This window comes from Trichoderma breve, chromosome 1 (assembly GCF_028502605.1).
Source record: "Trichoderma breve strain T069 chromosome 1, whole genome shotgun sequence".
Lineage (NCBI taxonomy): Eukaryota > Fungi > Ascomycota > Sordariomycetes > Hypocreales > Hypocreaceae > Trichoderma > Trichoderma breve.
The window spans coordinates 3,248,538-3,269,339 of record NC_079232.1 but is presented as its reverse complement, the minus strand read 5'-3'; the positions used below and the strand labels follow the sequence as shown (position 1 = coordinate 3,269,339).

At 49.6% G+C, this 20,802-nt stretch overlaps 8 protein-coding genes across 8 annotated transcripts; 3 read left to right on the top strand and 5 right to left on the bottom strand.

The window, feature by feature from the left end:
- Positions 1–459: 459 nt before the first annotated feature.
- T069G_01010 (tRNA synthetases class I (I, l, M and v) domain-containing protein) lies at positions 460–3,860 on the top strand (the record flags this gene model as incomplete). The annotated part of the gene is made up of 4 exons (XM_056168220.1): positions 460–534; positions 596–949; positions 1,015–2,716; positions 2,779–3,860. The coding sequence occupies 4 exons, from the start codon at positions 460–462 to the stop codon at positions 3,858–3,860; spliced, it is 3,213 nt and encodes a 1,070-aa protein (XP_056033536.1).
- A 903-nt stretch (positions 3,861–4,763) lies between these two features.
- T069G_01009 (adenosine/AMP deaminase domain-containing protein) lies at positions 4,764–7,563 on the bottom strand (the record flags this gene model as incomplete). The annotated part of the gene is made up of 5 exons (XM_056168219.1): positions 4,764–5,070; positions 5,129–6,249; positions 6,318–6,852; positions 6,910–7,283; positions 7,354–7,563. 5 exons carry the CDS (start codon positions 7,561–7,563, stop codon positions 4,764–4,766), a joined length of 2,547 nt encoding a protein of 848 aa, XP_056033535.1.
- A 953-nt stretch (positions 7,564–8,516) lies between these two features.
- On the bottom strand, positions 8,517–9,872 carry T069G_01008 (UAA transporter family domain-containing protein; the record flags this gene model as incomplete). The annotated part of the gene is made up of 5 exons (XM_056168218.1): positions 8,517–9,071; positions 9,127–9,470; positions 9,534–9,550; positions 9,613–9,638; positions 9,696–9,872. 5 exons carry the CDS (start codon positions 9,870–9,872, stop codon positions 8,517–8,519), a joined length of 1,119 nt encoding a protein of 372 aa, XP_056033534.1.
- Positions 9,873–10,573: 701 nt separating this feature from the next.
- On the top strand, positions 10,574–11,754 carry T069G_01007 (maintenance of mitochondrial structure and function domain-containing protein; the record flags this gene model as incomplete). Its single annotated transcript, XM_056168217.1, has 3 exons — positions 10,574–10,760; positions 10,855–11,126; positions 11,185–11,754. 3 exons carry the CDS (start codon positions 10,574–10,576, stop codon positions 11,752–11,754), a joined length of 1,029 nt encoding a protein of 342 aa, XP_056033533.1.
- Positions 11,755–11,940: 186 nt separating this feature from the next.
- Positions 11,941–12,702, bottom strand: T069G_01006 (uncharacterized protein; the record flags this gene model as incomplete). Its single annotated transcript, XM_056168216.1, has 1 exon — positions 11,941–12,702. One exon carries the CDS (start codon positions 12,700–12,702, stop codon positions 11,941–11,943), a length of 762 nt encoding a protein of 253 aa, XP_056033532.1.
- A 448-nt stretch (positions 12,703–13,150) lies between these two features.
- Positions 13,151–14,478, bottom strand: T069G_01005 (coproporphyrinogen III oxidase domain-containing protein; the record flags this gene model as incomplete). Its single annotated transcript, XM_056168215.1, has 2 exons — positions 13,151–14,170; positions 14,257–14,478. 2 exons carry the CDS (start codon positions 14,476–14,478, stop codon positions 13,151–13,153), a joined length of 1,242 nt encoding a protein of 413 aa, XP_056033531.1.
- A 2,165-nt stretch (positions 14,479–16,643) lies between these two features.
- Positions 16,644–17,230, top strand: T069G_01004 (autophagy protein atg8 ubiquitin like domain-containing protein; the record flags this gene model as incomplete). Its single annotated transcript, XM_056168214.1, has 3 exons — positions 16,644–16,733; positions 16,898–17,115; positions 17,182–17,230. The coding sequence occupies 3 exons, from the start codon at positions 16,644–16,646 to the stop codon at positions 17,228–17,230; spliced, it is 357 nt and encodes a 118-aa protein (XP_056033530.1).
- A 626-nt stretch (positions 17,231–17,856) lies between these two features.
- T069G_01003 (sugar transporter domain-containing protein) lies at positions 17,857–19,909 on the bottom strand (the record flags this gene model as incomplete). Its single annotated transcript, XM_056168213.1, has 6 exons — positions 17,857–18,069; positions 18,164–18,254; positions 18,319–19,355; positions 19,460–19,551; positions 19,615–19,711; positions 19,772–19,909. 6 exons carry the CDS (start codon positions 19,907–19,909, stop codon positions 17,857–17,859), a joined length of 1,668 nt encoding a protein of 555 aa, XP_056033529.1.
- Between the last annotated feature and the right edge of the window lie 893 nt (positions 19,910–20,802).

Here is a 20,802-nt window from a genome sequence, read left to right as displayed (position 1 = left end):
GTCTAAAGAGCCATCCACGGGCGCTATTCGGCGGTTGCTGGCTCTCTATCCAGAGCTCTTTGGCCCAAGTTGACAGCCTGTTAATACTAAGGGATGTCTATCGAGATGCGTCAGCGCGCCTGTTGAACGGATTATATCAGCTGTGCTCCGTACTCGGTACGATGTGCTAATACACATGATGCGGGATACTACTGCTTATGGTTTAGCAGCATTAAATCAATTTCGGTGCCCCGTGCTGTCCAAATGCGCGACGGCAACCCCACTTACCCTCTGAGGAATCTCCCACTGCCCCTCCATTTCGAACTTTGAACTTTTGACTCACTCGAGGCCGATTTCTTGACTCAAGCAGTGGGAGTATAAAGGGCCATCCTTTGCCTTGTTTACTTGTTTTTGGCCACCATACTGCTCACTTCTATTCATATCCACTCCATTTACTTGCGAGAGAGAGAGAATAGCACCATGTCCATCGACTTTCCCAAGGAGGAGGAGGCCATCCTCCAGCGATGGAGAGAGATCAACGCTTTCCACCGTCAGGTATGTCAACAAAGAATTATAAATTATTTTCTGCTGTGACGCACTCTAACAAATCCTACAGCTGGAACTGTCCGAAGGTCGACCTCCTTATACCTTCTATGATGGCCCGCCATTCGCTACCGGTCTCCCCCACTACGGTCACTTGCTGGCCTCCACCATTAAGGACATTATCCCGAGATATTGGTCCATGAAGGGCTACCACGTCGAGCGAAGATTCGGATGGGATACTCACGGACTTCCCATCGAGCACGAGATTGACAAGAAGCTGGGCATCTCCGGAAAGGCCGCTGTGGAGAAGATCGGAATTGCAAAGTACAACGAAGAATGTCGTTCTATTGTCATGCGATATGCTGCGGAATGGCGCACTACCATTGAACGTTTGGGACGGTGGATTGACTTCGATAACGATTACAAGGTCAGACTCTCATGCCGAGAATCACAATTCATCTCTCCGAGGGCATTACTAATGTGCTGTCACAGACCATGGACCCAACCTTCATGGAATCCCTGTGGTGGGTTTTCAAGCAGTTGCACGAAAAGGGTCAAGTGTACCAGGGCTACCGAGTTATGCCTTACTCGACGGTCTTGACTACTGCCCTTAGCAACTTTGAGGCAAACCAAAACTATCAAGACGTGACCGACCCCGCCGTTGTCGTATCGTTTCCCTTGGTAGACGATCCCGAGACTCACCTTTTGGCATGGACGACTACCCCGTGGACACTGCCATCACACACCGGTCTCGCCGCCCATCCAGACTTCGAATACCTCAAGATCAAGGATGGCAAGACTGGAAAGAACTTTATCATCCTGGAGAATCTTCTTACTACTCTTTACAAGGACCCCAAAAAGGCCGATTTCCAAAGACTTGGCAAAATCAAGGGATCAGAGATGCTTGGGTGGAAGTACAAGCCTTTGTTTGACTACTTCTATGAAGATTTCAAGGATGTAGGATTCAAAGTCCTGAATGCCACCTATGTCACGGCGGATAGCGGTACGGGAATTGTGCATCAAGCACCAGCTTTCGGAGAGGACGATTACAATGTGGCCCTTGAGGCCGGTGTCATTAGCGAGAGCCGCCCCCCTCCGGATCCTCTCAATGATACTGCTCATTTCACTGACCGTGTCCCCGACTTTGCTGGCATGCATTGCAAGGAAGCCGACAAGCACATCATCAAGCACCTCAAGCAGGCTGGCCGACTCATTGTTGAATCTCAGCTTCGTCACTCGTACCCCATGTGCCCGCGCTCTGATACGCCCCTTATCTACAGAGCTTTGCCTTCATGGTTTATCCGCATCCCGGAAATCATCCCAAGCATGCTTCAGAACATTGAAGATTCTCATTGGGTTCCATCATTCGTGAAGGAGCGCCGATTCGCCAGTTGGATCCGGAACGCTCGAGATTGGAATGTTGGACGAAACCGTTACTGGGGTACACCGATCCCGCTGTGGGTGAGTGACGACATGGAAGAGCGTGTTTGCGTGGGAAGTGTTGAAGAACTCAAAGAACTCAGTGGCTACACTGGGGAGCTGAATGACATTCACCGAGACAAAGTCGATCACATCACCATCCCCAGCAAAATGGGCAAGGGCACCCTGAAGCGTGTGACTGAAGTTTTCGACTGCTGGTTCGAGTCAGGCAGCATGCCCTACGCTAGTCAACACTATCCTTTTGAGAATGTTGAAAAGTTCAAGGCCTCGTTCCCTGGAGACTTCATTGCCGAAGGTTTGGATCAAACACGAGGCTGGTTCTATACCTTGCTGGTACTGGGCACACACTTGTTCGGCACTTCGCCATTCAAGAACTGTGTTGTGAATGGTATCGTTTTGGCTGAGGACGGAAAGAAGATGTCAAAGCGATTGAAGAACTACCCAGACCCCAGTATCGTCATGACCAAATACGGATCCGATGCCCTGAGACTCTATCTTATCAACTCTCCCGTCGTGCGAGCAGAGCCGTTGAGATTCAAGGAGACTGGAGTGAGGGAAGTCGTTCAAAAGGTCCTCCTCCCTTTGTGGAACAGTTACAAGTTCTTTGAGGGCCAGGTTGCGCTCCTGAAGAAGGTTGAGGGAGTGGACTACAAGTGGAACACGGAGCTGGAAACCACGAACACCAACGTAATGGACAAGTGGATTTTGGCCAGCTGCCAGAGTTTGCTTCAATTTGTTAACGAAGAGATGAAAGGTACGTACTAAGAACTTGGAAGGCTTCATACATCAATCTGGAGGAGCTAACATGTATTCAAGGATACCGACTGTATACCGTGGTCCCTCGACTCCTCGAGCTCATTGACAACACAACCAACTGGTATATTCGATTCAACAGACGCCGTCTCAAGGGAGAAAACGGCCTCAATGATACCCTGCATGCTCTCAACTCCCTATTTGAGGTGCTTTTCACTCTCTGCAGAGGATTGGCCCCCTTCACGCCTTTCTTGTCCGATACCATCTACCTGAAGCTTGTGCAGCACATTCCCAAAGAATTACAGGGAGAAGATGCTCGGAGTGTCCACTTCCTCCCGTTCCCTGAGGTTAAGCAAGAGTTGTTCGATGCCGAAGTTGAGCGTAGAGTATCAAGAATGCAGCGAGTCATTGAGCTGGCACGTGTCTCTCGAGAGCGCAGAGCCATTGGCCTTAAGACGCCTCTTCGAACATTGGTTGTCATTCATCGCGATCAGCAATACCTCGATGACATCAAGTCGCTCGAATCCTACATCACCGAAGAACTTAACGTTAGAGACTTGGTACTTACTTCAGACGAAGAAAAATACAATGTGCAATACAGTGTGACGGCTGATTGGCCGGTGCTTGGCAAGAAGCTCAAGAAGGATATGGCTCGTGTCAAGAAGGCCCTGCCTGGCTTGACCAGTGAGCAAGCGCAGAGCTATCTCACCGAAAAGTTCATCATTGTTGATGGCATCCGTCTAGAGGAAGGAGATCTTGTTGTCCGTCGAAGCGTAAAGGAGGATGAGGCTTCCAAGATGCTGGAGATCAACACTGACAGCGATTTGCTGACCATTTTGGATTCGGAGATTCACCCTGAATTGGCTCAGGAAGGATTGGCTAGAGAGATCATCAACCGTGTTCAGCGCCTGCGCAAGAAGGCCGGCCTGCAGCCCACCGACGATATTAAGATGGAATACAAGGTGTTGTCAGACCCTGACAATATCGGACTGGAGGAGGCCATTGTTTCTCAGGCATCCGCTTTTGAGAAGGTCCTTCGCCGGCCGGTCGAGAAGCACCAAGAAGGAGCCACTAATGAGCTCATTGCGGAGGAGGAACAAGAGGTTCAGCAGGCCACTCTTTTGCTGAGACTTGTAAAGCTCTAAATGTAGAATGCCATGTACATGGAAAAGAATGAAAGACAAGTAAAATAGAAAATAGAAAAAAAAAATTGTTCATTAGAATTAAGTCTCTGTAAGAATCCCCCTTTTGTTCTATTATTTACACCTTTTTCACTGCTGTCTGTAGTGACGAATTGAAAGGGCATCTGTCAGCTCTCTGCATTTATGTAGGTAGATGAAGGATATTTTCTGGACTCACCAGGTAGCAATCTTTCAACCTCAGGAATTCCCGAGCGCATTTATCCTTGTATACATCATTATAATCCGCCATGATGCATTTCCCATATGCAGCGGCCTAGGTTTTTTTCTTCTTTAGCACAAAGTTGAGAGACTGGGAAAGAAGCATGACGGAGTTTTTGCCCACCTCTACCGCGCATTTGGCGACTGCCTTGGAAAGCTTCTGGACGGGGCGGGTGGACGTCTGCGGATTCATTTATTTCGTTGATGAGGAGCTTCTGAATGAGATTGATTCAATGCGTGAGCTCTAGTGAATTCCGGTGTGATGTTATCGGTATGTTTTTGAGGGGCGATGTGAAAGAATGATGATGAGATGCTGGCTGAAAGGCTCGGGGAGTGGATTTTGGGTGTTGGTGGGAGGTCTGTTAGCGCTGTGGGGAAGTTGGGTTGGATTTCTAGTGTTGCTTGTGGCGATGGCAATTAACATGGATCGTTCAACTCATTGAGGCTAATATCGTGGCGTATTATAAACTTAGAAAATATTGTTACTTATGGGGATTTTAATTCTCTACATCAATATATAGGATGATAAAGATGATAGGTGCTCATTGTAGGTTGGGGCATATACTGGCATCATGCACTGTGAAATACTGTACAACAACAAAACATGCAGGAGTGGATTTCTTTCATTACTATCCTACGTCGAAAACACTACTTTGCTCTGTCATCACTCTGGGCCAAGTTTCTCGAACTATTGTTTCGATGCTCTCGGGCGAGGATTCCTGGAAACATCATCGGGTCGCTTCCAGACAAGTGATTATCCGTCTTAAGAGGCTCTCCTGTGTGAGCGTCGACAAATGACACATGTCCCTCGGACTCTCCATCCTTGGGCTCGGCCGCCGTAGCAGCCGGGAAAGGTTGAGTCTTGCTCTCAAGTGGTTCTGCTGCTTGGGCGCTTGCTAACACCCCGTTTGCCAAGAGGTCATCGCCAGAGCCGTAATCAAGATACTTTCTCAAACTAAATTGTCAAAGTAAGTATATGTATGCGCGAGGGGAGAAATATGACAATCACTTACATGTCTCTTTCCTGGAGGAGCGTATGGTACCGGAATTCTTCTCTGCGATCCGGCACATTTGTCTTCACCATCTTGTTCCCATCCTTCCCGGGTTTCTCAAAATCTTGGCCCAGCCACTGTTTCTTGATGGCTTTCTCATAGCCACTCTGCTTTACCGAATTCTTTGCTAGCTCGCACATGTCCACTGGACTCAGCTTATATATCTGTGCAGCCACAGCATACTCTTCGATCAAGGGTTCCTTGGTAAAAGCAAATTGCAACGGGTCGTCTGTGGATAGAGAGACGTTTAAGCCGCGTCTGAAATACTGATGGAATGGGTTTCGTTCATAAGCAAGGAACAAGGCGTTGTTACTTAGAGGCGACATGGCGATTCCGATTTGCTCCAAATAAAAGATATACTGGAGCAGAGGAACTTTGCGAAGAAGCAATCCATGGCTGATACTATGACAGCACAGTGCCGCCACAGCTAAGTGTTCGCTATCGCCCGCCTCTCCGCAATGAGGTCGTAGAACGAATGTATTGAAGCCGCGACTCCGTCGGAAGTGGTTCAACGAGGTCATGTTGGCATACAAGTAATAGATCCAGTAGCTGTATGGAGGATTCTGCTTCGTATCCCAGGCTCGGGGCACAGGGAACTTCTTAAACAGACGTCGTTCAATTTTGCTTTCGTCATCGACGCTGTCAAAGCCAATAACGCGTTCTAAAAACACATGTAGCTTTGGATGGCTTGACGGATCCTTTGTGACTTCGAATAGGGGCTGGAATACATTCTTTATAACCTGCTCAAATGTATCCATCAAGCCGCTAGCTTTGTAGATGTCGTAGAGACGAGGGATTTGGACGAGCCAGCGGACGTTGTGGGAAAAGAGCTTATTGTCCACAACCCAGGCTGCAAGCCTATCCCACTCATCTATGGACTTGCCATAGATGGATATGCGCCATTCGACCATCTGGTACTTGCTGGATTCCAAGTCAGCTATCACCTCCTTGGTAATCTCCGCCAGGTAGCGCCCGTGGATGAAATTATCGGTTTTGAGAAAGATGGTCCTCAGGCGCGACTCGCCAATGGGGTTGTACTTGAGGTTGAATTTATCGAAACGGTGAAAGGAATCAGTGTGTGCCTAGTCGGTCAGAATACTGGCATGCTGGTAGATCAGGTCCGCTTAGGACGTCTAGGTTTGTGACTTACATGCATATCAAGTGTATCTATGCTCAAATCATACGCCGTCAGATTGATACTGGCAAAGACCTCCGCCAAGGTGAGATGCTTGCCATCTCGGAAGAGCACAACTTCGTTCGGATACTTCTTCATCTTGCTCTTGATGAACCGCAAGAGATGTTTCTGATTCATGCATGCAGAGTGGTGGACGTGCGTATCCACCTTTCGGACATTGTAGAAATCTCGATGCGGCACCTTTTTGCTATCGGCAGTCTCCTGGTATTCATTAAGAAGAACATATAGGTTGAATTTTCCCTCTAGATATTGAAGTCGACGAAAAGCAAAGCTTTTACTTGGACCGTCAGATGAAACTGTGAGAAGTTCTTCCAAATCAATATAGAATTCTCGAATCGTAGGCACGCGAATAGCGGGGGTTTTGCTGCTTGGGGTGTCAAACACCTGATAGACTCCTTCGCTGTCCATTTCAAAGCTCATCTCGCCGTTTTCAGGCAGGGGAAGTAAGTCTTCAAAAAAGAAATCATCTCCAATGTCGTGGCCAGGCTTTCTTTTTCGGACAGGCCTCTTTCGTTCAGTAGTAGTTGTCGAAGAGCCTACGCCTTGCTTCCCGGCCTCGTCAGTGCCGTTGCCGTGGCTATGGATCCATGCTGGATCAGGAGGAGGAGGGTAGATTTCCCAATCTGCATTATCTCTGGGGTTGTCATTTGGCCCTTGGTTAGAAAGAGAAATGTACTTGCGTCTCATGTCAAGTATTCTCTGAATCTGCTTTGAAATCGCACTGAGCTCAGCTGTTATATGAGGCTCAGTATCAAAGAGTCCATTGCCTGATAATCCAGCAGCGGGGTCATTGGCGACCCTTGTCTCATTAAAGCCGTGGCTGGTATTAAGACTAGGCTTCAGAGGATATGAGGCATTGGGAGGAATTGTCGATTCATACGGCCTGGCAGGAGTGTCTACGACTTCTGGCTTGTCTAGTACCTTGATCAGCAATCCGTTTTCTCCTCACATATCGCAGACGGATTTGCTAATCACCATCGAGATCAAGAACCAAGGAATCACCACCCCACTCTGTAGCTGGGCGTGAGCCTGAGAGCATGAGAGGGCTTCCGAAAGGAGTTGACTGTGGCCATGGAGAGTTCCCAGTCCGTGGGTCAATCTTGCTCCGCTGATAGAACAGCTTTGCATCCGTCTGTGTCATCTGAAGCTCTGCAACAGGGTCATAGAACGTCGTGCGTTCTTGGAGATCTCGTAACAGCATTCCATCATGGAGATGTTCTTCGTGGCCCTCGAGAGAATCTTGATGGATTTCAGGGTCGATCAAGCCACTGGTAGCCTGCCCTTGCACATCTTCATCATCCCCCTCTTCCCTGGTACGGACCGGAAGGGATATGCCGTTACTACTATGTAACGACGCGTGGTCTGGACAAATGTAATTAGGAATCGTATTTACGGCATTTCAAACAACGCAAAATAACCATCGTGAAAGGCAGAAGAAAAGAGTCAAGGCAGCCCCATTTATTAGGTTCAAAATACAGCCCAATGAAGCGCAACTGTGAAGCCACCAAATGCTTATCCCGGGTATGGACTCACCAGGCATAACTCTAATTCGTTTAGTTGACCGTCTAATATATGGATACCGGCAAAATGAGTGTGCCAATGGCTGCGCAGTTGGAAATGGGATGGGCCAGCTAGTCGGTGGTGAATGGTTCAAAGTTACACAGCAAGATTCCGTTTGGCACAAAAACAAAGAGCCGCAGCAAGGCGATCTCAGGTACTTTTAGGTACGAGATTCATGCAGGCAGTGGGATTAAAGCTAATCCGCACTTGTGTTTGGGTCGCTCAAATTAGGACTAGCGCCCTGCTGTTTAAATCGAGCCCTTGTCTCTTATTGAGTCTGAGTGTCATTTCAGGGATCAAGTGCCGGCTGGGTACGAGATATATGAGATCGCGGGGCGATTTTAAATGCACAATGCTGTATTACAATGTCGGGAAAAGAAAAGGCAACTGAAGTGTATATATTGACCGCTTACCATCTATATGAATTTAAAATGCGACTTGTACTCTATATAGACTCTTCTAATTGGCCGTTCCAAATTGAACGATGTCGTGAAGCCCGTCTCTTCGTTTACTTGCATCTTCTATCAATGACAAGCATTCGCTCTAGACAGCAAGGAGATCTAGCTTATTGATGAGAAAATTCCGGCAACGGTATCACTCCTTCTTCTTTTCCTTGGTCGTGGCCGGGGCAGGTTTCGGGGCAACGCTGTAGAGGCCGGCGGCTCCAAACACTACTACCGCGCTTAGGAGGGTGCCAGCCTTGAGAGTGTTGCCAAATAGCCAGATGCTTAGCAAGAGGCTCATGAGTTTTCGAATGCTGAGAATTATCGTGACGGTGAGTGCCGATGCGTTTGCGGCAAGGAGGTTCACGCCACGAATACAGGCATACTGGGTCAACACGTTGGCCGAAAGATAGGCCAATTGGGATGGAACTTGGACCGGCGGCAGTGATGCAGCAAATGGTATGTTTAGTGCAACAGGCGTGCTCTTGGTTAGCACGATTAAGTTGCGCCACATGGAGGGCGCAAAGGGCAAAAACAACGGCAGCGACAAGATGTGAGAATAGAAAAGATTCTCTTTCCACTGCGGTCCGTACTTTCGATACGTTGCTTCGGTATACAGCCCCATGATAGCTGAAAGTACTTGGGCGACAAAGATGATCAAGAGACCAGGGTTGAACACAGGATCAGAAATATCGTCACTCGGTTTCTGTATAATATGTTAGACCAAGAGGAGAACATCATCGGTGACAACGACGACCTACCTTGTCTTTTGAATCCGACCAAGCAGCGAGGCTGACGCCAATACTCAGCAGAAACACTGCAAATATTTGGGGGCGTGAATACGTCTTGCCGTAGAGATATCCGGCAGCCATGGTGCATATGCTACCTCCGGATCGTAGAATGATGTGAACCGGTACGGATATGTCATAGCTGAAGGCATGATTGTTCAACACGTTGATAGTAAAGAACAAAAGGATATTGACAAGCCAGCGGCTAAGCGGGACGACGTTGGGAGTCAAGAAGAACGGCGGGCGCGATCTATCGAATTGTGCTACGTAGCCCGTTATAGAGACGAATAGGAATTGAACGAAAGTTACGAGGGTTCCTGTGTGGATAAGTGCAAGGTTGGAATCGGTCGTCTATGGAGGGTATGCAAGTGCAAGTTTACCGTTTGTCGGCTCGAAGCTATTCGGTGTACATGTTAGATTATGCAGGTAGCTGAAGTCGGCATTGAGTGAAAGGCTTACTTGATGATTGCCTCTAAAGCATACACCTGCGGAATCAAACTTTTAAGTCACGCGATCACGAGCCACTGGAATACAGGACGTACATTGGAGCAGCATCCGCCGAATATCAAGACGGTGATGACCGCCGTGGCAAGCAACGTTGAGCCGCTGTCCACAGCAAAGTGGCGCGCAACATTGGCCAATGTCGGTGATGGAGGCCCCTTGTTTGGTTTCGACTGAACACCCTTGCCTGGTGTCAGTTTCGTTGGAGGAGGCTCCATTGCGTCTCCAATCGTCGAGGCAAGATCATGCCTTGTCGAGGAACAAACATGTGGCAAAGAAACATTTCTGTTAGGTACAGACAGGGATAGCACGCCAAGGGTGGTTTGTCATCTCGGCTGAATTAGCATGGGGGTATTTTAGATAAAATCAGTTAAACAATGAGACGAGCTCGTTAATTAATTAATTAAGAATTATTAGAAATAGATCTTGGGTTTTCAAAATACGACAAAATATTGAACTTATAACTTTAAGAAAATAAGAAAATGTAAATTTTAACTAAATTACATACAAAATACACTCATTAAATAAAATAAAGAGGTAATATCTCCCTTGATAATGTTAATTATTTAATATTTGTATACTACTTTATTACTAATATATTAGTAATATTTCCTCAATTTCTTCTCAAGCACTACCCTAATTGATGTAGCTTGCCTTGTTAGCTTGGTGGAGGGGTACTGCTAGTATGACGGAACTCAGCGACGTAAGTCGGATAGGTACCTAATTGCTGCTTTGGCGATTCCACCGTTAAGCAAACCAACTGACCACGAACCCACGACCTTGAAACCAATCGGCGTCTTCTCCCGTGCTCTCGCCGTTTACAAACCGCTGCGACCTGCTCTTACTCCTCCAACTCTTCCCTGAGCATCGACTCCTCCGATACACTGCTCAGCAAAGGTCCAGTTCTCAGCCAGCTACAATGCCGACCACCACTGCGGAAACCCTCTCGCTGGTTACGAGAAACGTCTCTGTCGCTCCGCTTGTCCTCCTCTCCGCAGTTGACCACTACAACCGAACAGTACACAACAAGACAAAGAGGCGGGTGGTTGGAGTTCTCCTCGGCCAGAATGATGGAAAGAACGTGAGGGTGTCGAACAGCTTTGCAGGTACGTCTGGAGACTAGGCAGGAAACCTGTAGAGATTCTTTATCCAGTTTGACTGTATGGCTGTGTTTTCTAACGAGCCCTCTTCTTTGTGTAGTCCCTTTTGAGGAGGATGAAAAGGACCCTTCAGTATGGTTCCTGGACCACAACTACGTCGAGTCTATGAACGACATGTTCAAGAAAGTAAATGCGCGCGAGAAGCTGGTGGGGTGGTACCACACTGGACCAAAGCTCCGTGCCTCCGATCTCGAGATCAACGAGCTGTTCAAGCGCTACACACCTAATCCTCTACTGGTCATTATTGATGTCCAGCCAAAGGAATCGGGTGTCCCTACCGACGCGTACTTTGCGGTCGAAGAAATCAAGGATGTATGTTACTCTCAGTGACGCACTGGAGAGACCAAACTGACTCTTTGCCTCTTTATAGGATGGAACGACGACTTCTCGAACTTTCGTCCACACACCGTCGATTATCGAGGCTGAAGAAGCGGAGGAGATTGGTGTTGAGCACTTGCTAAGGGATATTCGTGACGTTGCTGTTGGCACTCTGTCCACGCGCGTCACTAACCAGCTCCAGTCTCTTCAAGGACTGCACCTTCGGTTACGAGACATTGGTGCCTATCTCCAGAAAGTCCTTGATGGGCAGCTCCCCGTCAACCACGCGATCCTGGGCAACCTACAAGACGTTTTCAACCTTCTCCCCAACCTCTCTACACCAGACGATGACAGCAAAGTGGGAAGCCACGAACTATCACATGCCATGAGCATCAAAACCAACGACCAGCTGATGGCCATCTACCTGAGCAGCTTGATACGCGCCATTACTGCATTCCACGATTTAATAGAGAACAAGATCCAGAACCGACAGCAGCAGGACGAGAAGGAGCCAAAGAAGGACGAGGCCACTAATAAGGATGAGAAGAAGGAGGGCGCTGCGGCCACCGCAAACGGAGAGGGCAAGGAGAGCAGCGACAAGGAGAAGCCCAAAAAGAAATAATGAAAGGGAAAGGTCAACTTGATGCCGTCTGAAATTTGGTAGGCGAGCAGTGCTTAGAGTAATAAGTGAAATAGTGCTTTCTATATGTTGATGATGGCAAACTGCTAGGCAAAAATCAACTCAAATAGACACATTGCATGATTCACCTGCGTTTGATCTGACCTGTATAAATTGCAATGCATGAAATTAGTGGCCCCCAATTATGCCGGCCAACTCTTCCTTTGTTGTATATCTATCTTGGACGTGTCCTCTAGGGGTCTTCCTCCATTTCTCTGCCAACAAGCATGCGAGAAGGTGTTTACAACATGGAAAATCCTCGAGTGATGTCAATCTATCCAGCCCCAGGTTGCCGAACAATCCCTTCGGTGGGGAGTTTTGAAGTTTCTCGCTACTATTGGCCACATCGTAGTGGGAATATGCATCGAGGGCGAATCCACCACATGAACAGCTCCATGCACCAAGATGAACCGCATAGACCTTGGTTGTTTGTGGCGTGTGCCGTTTACGCCGAGAGGTAGTAGAGACGGCAGATTGTACGGTGTACATACATATCTGATCTTTGTGGTCCATTGCTTGCAAGCTGTCAGGGATATGGCCTTCGGACTGTTCGTCGGTATTCTCAGTTTCTCCGTGTTTATGGATACCATCAGAAGATACCGGTACTGCTGCTGCCGGTGCCTTTTGCGACTCGTCTGCCACCAAAAGACGGCTGACTAGCCCGCGATCCAATAGATCCAAGGCCGGCAAAAGGAGACTTGGGAAGATGACATGAAGAGTCAACAACTGCCGGCGCCAGTTTCCATCCTCAGCGGATGATGGCGTCTCCCTGATCAACTCGGCTTCACCAGGGTTATCAGTGAAACCTGCGGTACGGAGTCCGGGCAAAGGCGATGGTGGAATAAGGGCAGCGAATAGCTGGTGGTGAGATGGTAGAGTATGCTCTTCCATTATGAGGCGTTGCTGTCTAAGTGCGCGTCCTGACAAGAGTTGAATGAGGTCTCTCGAGTCTGGATCTCGCTATGTATAGCGTTGGTGATGGATTATCAGTTTCATTTTGCTGCAATCATCTAGATTTGAAATAATGGTAAAATCATAAAGAAGAGAAATGGTGCTGTACACCGATTTAGATGAGAGATGGTTCGAACGAAGTCATTGTAGATCCGATCTGTGTACGGAATAAAGAAGCTGTGACAGATTGTCGTGCCGTTAAATTACAATCACCTAGTCTGTTTTGGGCACTAATTTTCTGCTTCAACTACAGCAATATCACATTCCGACCTCGGGACAGGAACCGGTATGAAGTCTTCGAACTCATGATGCTACTGTCTTTTTTTATCTATGCCGCTACACTACAAAATATACTGTTTTATGCATTATTACACGGGAATATACCAAATCAAACCCACTCCTTGGGCTCCTTCAAGACATCCACCAGTCTCTGCTCCCTGCTCTTGGGCTCTGGCTCATACATGTACTTCCAGCTTGCCGTCAATGGCAAGCTCATGAGAATACTCTCGACTCGTGATCCAGGCGTGTTCAGTCCAAAGGCAGTGCCTCGGTCGTGAACTAGGTTGAACTCGACATACTTGCCTCTACGGATCTGCTGCCACATCTTTTCCTTGTCATCGTAAGGCATGTCCTTTCGCTTCTCGAGAATGGGGACGTAGGACGGCAGGAAGGACTTCAGGCAGTCCTGGATGAATGCAAAGGTGTTCTCCTGGTCTCGCTCGGACTCGTCTAGATCGTCAAAGAAGATACCGCCCACGCCTCGGCACTCACCACGATGCTTGTTGTAAAAGTACTTGTCGCACCATTTCTTGAATCGAGGGTAGTATGTCTTGTCGTGATTGTCGCAGGCAGCCTTGATGGTCTTGTGGAAGTGGATGGCGTCTTCGTCAAAGAGGTATGAGGGCGTCAGGTCGCAGCCGCCTCCAAACCACCACGCCTGAGAGGTGCCGTCGGGGTTGGCCGTTTCGAAGTATCGGTAATTCAGGTGCACGGTGGGAGCCATGGGGTTGTATGGATGGAGCACCATGCTCAAGCCTGCGGCGAAGAACTCCAGCGATTCGACATCGGGGTCGAGGTTCTTGTGGTTTTCGCGCATCTTCAAGATGGCGGGCTTGGGAAGCGTTCCGTAGACGACGCTGACGCCGAGGCCGGCCTTTTCGAATACGTTGCCCTCCTGCAGCACACAGGTAATGCCGCCGCCGCCATTGGGTCGCGTCCACTCGTCTTTGCGAAACTTCTTGCCGTCGATGCGCTCGAGTTCCTTGACAATTATCTGCTGCTGCTCCTTGATGAACTTCTCCATCCGCAGGCGCATGGGCGACTCTTCGGTGACAACTGCCTCTCTCTTCTTCTGCTCATCCTTCTCGGCGAGGGATGTGACGTCGAGTTTTGCAGGCTCTGCTGTTGTCTGGGAAAGGAAAAAAGAAGCGACATGTAAGCTGGAGGGATCTCGGAATGAATTGTGTCTCCCCGGGCCTATCGTGTCTAACTCACCAAGCTGTAGGCCAAGGGAGCCGTGATGCCAATGGCGGCGGCTGCAAGCCAAACGGCTGCCGAGGATGAAGTTCCGAAGCTGGCGGGAGCTCGCCGACTGCCCGAAGCGGACGATGCCCATCGATTGAAGGTCAATTGGCCTCTGGGAACCCGCGCTGAGCGCAGACGGATCTGTGTAGCCACGCGCTGGACATGGCGAGAGGCAGCCATTGGTGAAGCCATGGCGGGGTGCAATTGGTGATGGGATTAAGAGGGTTGAGCCTGGGCGACCAAGAGCCGAGACAAGGCGGGCGACGCTGGATTTAATAAGACGCGGCTGCCAGAGTAAGCCGGAGAAAGATTTTCTCGTCGTCGCGGTTCTCGTCGAATTGACCAATTAGCCCCTCCACTGATCGAGCCACCGGATTCCTGGTGGCGTGTTCGGTGGTTGAGATCTTCCCACACAAGTCATGGTGGGTTAAAAGTACGGAGCACTGCTTGTCTGACGGCGGCCGGCACAAGCTCGGATCGGAGGGGCAGGCGGAAGCCGATTGAGCAGAAGCATGTCACTGTTCGACTAAGGTAGTCTAGACTTGCCTTTGAACCATACTGGAGAAAGAAATGGGGGAGTAAATGGCATGGTGATGTGTGGATTGCGTTTAAGTTGTGGGATCAATACGCTTGCTTTCGTATTGCGAAAAGAAAAGAAGCTACTGGTGGAGTGTTGGACGGCATACACCACCAAGAGAGACGGCAAAGGAGAGCGACCTACGAAGTACCTGTGGTACAATGTCTGGCTAAAGTGTAAGGTATAGTAGAGAGAGATGAAGGACACTACTAGGTAGGTACCTTACAAAGGCGAATACAGTAGTATAAACGAGAAGAAAGAAAGAAAAAAGAGGCTCCATGAGAAAAATGTTCACTGACTTTCACCACAGTGAACATGCTTTTACATAAATGTAGTTTCTTTGTTGGGCAATTGTATCCTCCTTTATTGTATTGAATTTACTGATCCACCACCTCGGCGTCTACAATCATAGCATACCTCTTATGTGTATCTCGCTATATATTGCGTCGGTTGCTTCAGAGGCTTCGATTCTGGTAGTTTTGCGAGTACGCGTACCTTGAGTGTACCGGAAACAATCACCCGTGCATATGATGAATATTCCAGAAATGCTAAAGCAGTTACTAAGCCGTTCAAATGCCCATGCTATCATACCTAGTAGTTCATTCAGTAAGTACACGCGCAAGAGAGAGTGAAACATGCGGAAATTGTACAGCTACATGTGACCAGAGCAAAGGAGCAGCGTTTCTTTGTCGGCTTCCATTCCTCTGGGTAGACGCTTCTTTATTGTTCATCTCTTTCATTTTCTTTTCTCTTCCAAAACTAAGCATAGGGCCAGGATGAATCATCAACAAAGGTGCACGGGGTGCCGATGGATTACAAAGGAGATCCAGATGAGATGAAAGCGAATACGGCGCCCCGAGCTCAGCTGAGGCAGACCAGACGGGACCAGACGGGAGTACCCCGTACCTGCGCCTTTGTACCTCGACCCTCGACCCCTCGTGCGGCTCACTCGCACTCCAGTCGGGACCTTGCCTTGCCTTGCCTGTCACTGCAAAGGTACCGGGAAGCCCCCCTGGTGACTTGACTGTGAGCGCACAAGGATCCGGCAGCTGATCATGTGGTCTCGGTGCTAGGTACCTGGAAGAGACAGTCATCGGTGGTGTCCGCGTTATGAGTGTACATAAATCGACCAGCCACAGCTAAGCTGTTCTTGTGCCGTGGCAGCTGTGTCGCCGCTGTTCCTGGGTGAGCACTGCTGCCAAAAGGTACATGGCCTCTGCCGTCACTCTTTGTACCCGCCCCGTACCCCAGTAGGATCAAGCACCGGCTTTGTACCCCCGAGACGCCTGGCCAGTGAGTGAGTGAGTGATTCACCGCGTCCCGCATCAACTTTAGCGCGCCACCCAACTCAGTTCAGTTCAGGTTGCGTGCTGCATCCGTTCCCGTTCAGGCCCAGCCCAGCCCGGCCTAGCACAAGTGACAAAGGGCGAGCGTCACTGCCTGGCCTGCCTGCGCCTCTTGCTTTGCCTTTCTTTGCCTGCACTGGCCACCGCCTTGTCATCGGGCCAGAGTCACTGGGTCACCCCTCTCCTCCACTTCGTCACCACAGCTTGCCTGCGCTGCCTTAAACTTCTACATCATCTCTACATCCCTGGAATCCCTTTTTCTTCCCCTTTTCATCTCTCGAAACCCCTTCACTCCATCATCCGCGCTATCGATATTTATCGCTTTTATCGCCCTCTGAATCGCCATCGATAGTCTCACAGCCGCACAACCAACCCGCTTCGCTTTCAAGTCACTCTCATCACCCAACACTCTTAACCTCTTGGTTGCCGTCAAGATGCGCAGCAAGTTCAAGGACGAGCACCCCTTCGAGAAGCGCAAGGCTGAGGCCGAGCGCATCCGACAGAAGTATTCCGATCGCATTCCCGTAAGTTGACGGCTCCCTGCTTCATCTTCATTTACTCGTCCTCGCCCTCGTCTTATTCCCCGTTCCCGTCCCGACCGGGTCCAGCACCCGCCATGCAGCTTGCCGTGACTACCCTTACTCTCTGAAGATGAATCTTGATGGCTAACCAAACCTCCTCTAAACAGGTCATCTGCGAAAAGGTCGAGAAGAGCGATATTGCTACCATCGACAAGAAGAAGTACCTAGTCCCCGCGGACCTGACAGTAGGCCAGTTTGTCTACGTCATCCGCAAGAGGATTAAGCTTTCTCCAGAGAAGGCTATCTTCATCTTCGTGGATGAGGTCCTTCCTCCTACTGCCGCTCTCATGAGCAGCATCTACGAGGAGCACAAGGACGAGGATGGGTAAGAGCTCTCACTCCATCACCCCCACCCATTTCCGAAAACTGCAGACTAACATTACATCGCTAGCTTCCTATACATCACCTACTCCGGCGAGAACACCTTTGGTACCGCATAAACACCGAGGCGATACAGGGGAACTTTCCAAGCCGATGTGGCTGATGCAGGCGTTCTGGTCGTTGGGCTTTTACTCTTTCCGATGGGGGATACTGGTGCTTTGTGATATTGCGAATTCATTGTTTTTATCAAACAAGAAGAATCGAGATGAAGATGCTAAGCCATCTCATCTCCCACGTTATCTTTGTCACGAGCCTTACTTTTGGGGGAAATGATTTTGTGTCACGACAAGGGAAGACTGGGTGACATTCATATGTAGGCGGCCAGGCACCGTATAGATCGTTTCAGCCTCTCCCTACGTGTGACTGTTGCGTTCTCTTTTGCTCCGCGCACCTATGCCTGTTTTCTGTCTTTTAGTTGACAGGACAACAGAGATTAATTTTAGCATATCCGCCAATAGATGTTGACTGTTGCCCCAAACTCTTGCGTAATGAATTTTGTGAACATTTGTAGACGAAACTCCCAAGTAAGAAAGAGTGTGGAACAAGACATTATTATATATAATACTTAAAACGAGCATAAACATCGTACTTTGCATGGTATATACGCCCAATCAAAACTGCCCCCTCGTTGACTGATACGTTTCCCCTTCCTTTCATTAATAGTCGTAAAAAAAATCATCCAAAATTAAACCTTTTCAATATGCGACTCCATGATTCCATCGTATTGATGCATCACCTTCTCATCGATAGATTCGTGGAACACGTCTACCTTTGTAGAAGCAAACTTTCGGGCGCTAATCTTCTTCTCGAAGAGGACGTCGAGTTCGGCGAATGTGCGGCCGCGCGGCTCAGGGAGGCGGAAGTAGGTGTAGATGATGCAGCAGAAGCAAATTCCACCCTAAAGAAAGAGTATTAGCTTAGATGCAAAGTGGTTTTGTTGTGTCTGCGACAAGGCAGTACGGTGACGGGGGAGATGTGTGTGTGTGTCTTACCCAGAAGAATCCGGTGTAGTTGCTCCAGTTCCAGGCTGTGGGGTTCAGCATGTATGGCGTCAGAACGTTGGTGATGATGCCGACGATGTTACTAGACGAAAGAGGTTAGCAAATCTGGCCATTCTATATTATGCAAAGCTGAGAAAGGAACTTACTAGAGGTTTCGTGCCAGCACAACCGTCTTGATCTGCAGTCTACGCGATGAAAGCTCACCAACGAGGGAGTAGCACACGGTGCCGACGGTGAGCTGGTAAAAGAGGGCCCAGACAACCATGATGCTTCCGGTGGCGAGGGAGCCTTCTCTCCTGTGCGACTCCGGTACCAGACCCAAGAAACCCAGGATGAACAGCATGCTGCAGAGGCCGCAGAGTCCGTAGAGATACAGAGAGCGGCGGCCGACGCCCATCGTCATCAAGCCCCATGCGCCAAAGACGCCGACCATGTTGATGGCGTACTGGCCCAAGGCGAATCCGTAAGAGTCATGGGTAGAGAGACCGGCCTGCTGCAAAAAGTAGGTGGAATAGTTGGAGAAAGCGTTGCCGCTCAGATTCTGAATGGCCCAGGTCATGCAGACAATCTCGGTACGGCGCCGGTCAACGCCCTTGAAGCAGTCCCAGTACGAGGCACCGGCGGTAATCTTCTCCTCGAGGGCAGTCGTGTGCACCATCATGGCCACAGTCTCGTCAGCGTCAAAGTCGGTCTCGCGGTTCAGGCTGGTCAAGCGGAGCAGCGCCCGCTTAGCCTCCTCAGCCTTGCCCCGGCGGACAAGCCACCAGGGAGATTCCGGGGCAAAGTAGATGGCGATGAAGAGCGGGAGGGGCCACATCCACTGCAGACCATAGGGAATACGGTAGGCCCACTGGTCGTTGCGCTTCAACATGGCAAAGATGACGCCAATGCCAATCTCTTGGCCGAGACCCCAGCAGAAGTTGACATAGGTGGTGAGATATCCTCGCAGCGCAACGGGGCAGACTTCGGAGGCGTAAGTGACGGTGATGGTTTGGAAGATACCCCAGGGGATACCGCACAGGATCTCGGCGACCAGCAGCGTCTGAATGTTGGGTGCGGTGAAGAAGATGGCAGTGAAAGCGGCGACCAAGACGAGACATCCCATTACAGTTTTCCTGTAGCCGAATCTCTCGGAGACGAAGCCGTTGATGAAGAGACCAATGATTTCACCGACGGTGGCGCCCTGTCGTTTGGCCAAGCTGTTAGCGCTGATGTTTTCTTCCGACAAGATTGTGACTAGGCTAGAGGTCTCCATAGATGCAATGGAATGGGTAGGGGGGGACATACGTTACTCAAGCCAGACTGCCACCTGGCGGGAACTTGATATTTGCCGTCGGGATACAGCTCACCGTATTTCTCATTGAATTGAGGAAATGCGTCTGGCGAACATGTTAGCCGCTGATGGGGATATCTTGTAGTAGAGCTGTTGGAGGGCGTCTTACAAAAGTTGTTGACCAAACTGATATCGTAGCCTTCCATGACAATGCATGTGGAGATGATCATGCTCCATGCAATGGCCTTGGGATACAGCTTAATGCCCTGGAGCAGAGTCATTGACTGTTCCTTGGCAGCGGCCGCTCTGGCACTCTCGATAATCACACGGCGGCCCTTGGAGAACTCTTCGTCTCCTTCGCCGTCGACGTCCACGACACCTCCCGTGGTGGCATCTTTGGACGTCTGGATCTCGACACCATCCTGATGAGGAGAAATCTCCTTCTCAGTGGCAGGCGATGCCATGATGTGAGTGGTGGGGGTGTAGTCTTGAAGAAGAAGAAGAAGTGAGGTAAAGAGCACAGAAAAATTACGAGAACATCAGGGTGCCCTGGTGTACCAATGCTCTTCGCAACAAAGTGTGCTGAAGAAAGGATGGATGGACAAGGGCCGAGGAGAGAGAGAGGGTGGAGGTGGGAGGAGAGGGAAGGATATATAGGTGAAGGCGACGGAGCGGAGAAGAGAGGAGAGGAGGAAAAAAAGGCTCCTCAACGACGAGGTCGAGATGCAATGCGAGGCCGGGGTCAGTTCGATTGACGCGGGTCTAAATAAGCCGAGCCCTCTGGTGTCGATCCAATGATGCTCGCCCGTTTCTCTGGAGCCTTGGCTGAAGTGGGCTTTTGAGCAAATCGGTGATGATAACAAAACCAACAAGCACAAAAGAGGCAACGAATGAAATCTCGCTGGCCGCCAAGGGGAAAAGCACCGTAACCAGGGTTTGTTTGGTTTGTCAAGTTTTTTCTTTCCCCTCTTTCGACAGGCTCACCGTTGTCGGTTTTGGATGGCAAAAGGAAACCCAGATGGCCAAACGGAAAAATTCTTTGTTAGCTCATGGTATCTCGTTTGGCAACACTAGTTTGCAAATGCAATGCCGGGAGTGGCTCGTGGCGGCGGAGGAGCCCGCACAAGCAATGCTAAAAGCTCTAGGTCTAGGAACACGCGACTTTGGCTAGCCTTAGTCCGGCAAAGTAGCAGCACAAAAACGATGGGGCAGGCCGATAATTGTCATGATGTGACTGGGTGGCGGCGAGTAGGTTTTGCTCTAGGCGGGCGAGAAATGAAATTCCCCTGGTCTTATGTAGGGTTCACCGCTTGTGGGCTTCTGGAAAGCTGTTGTTGGCTGTCGTTCTTTTTTTTTT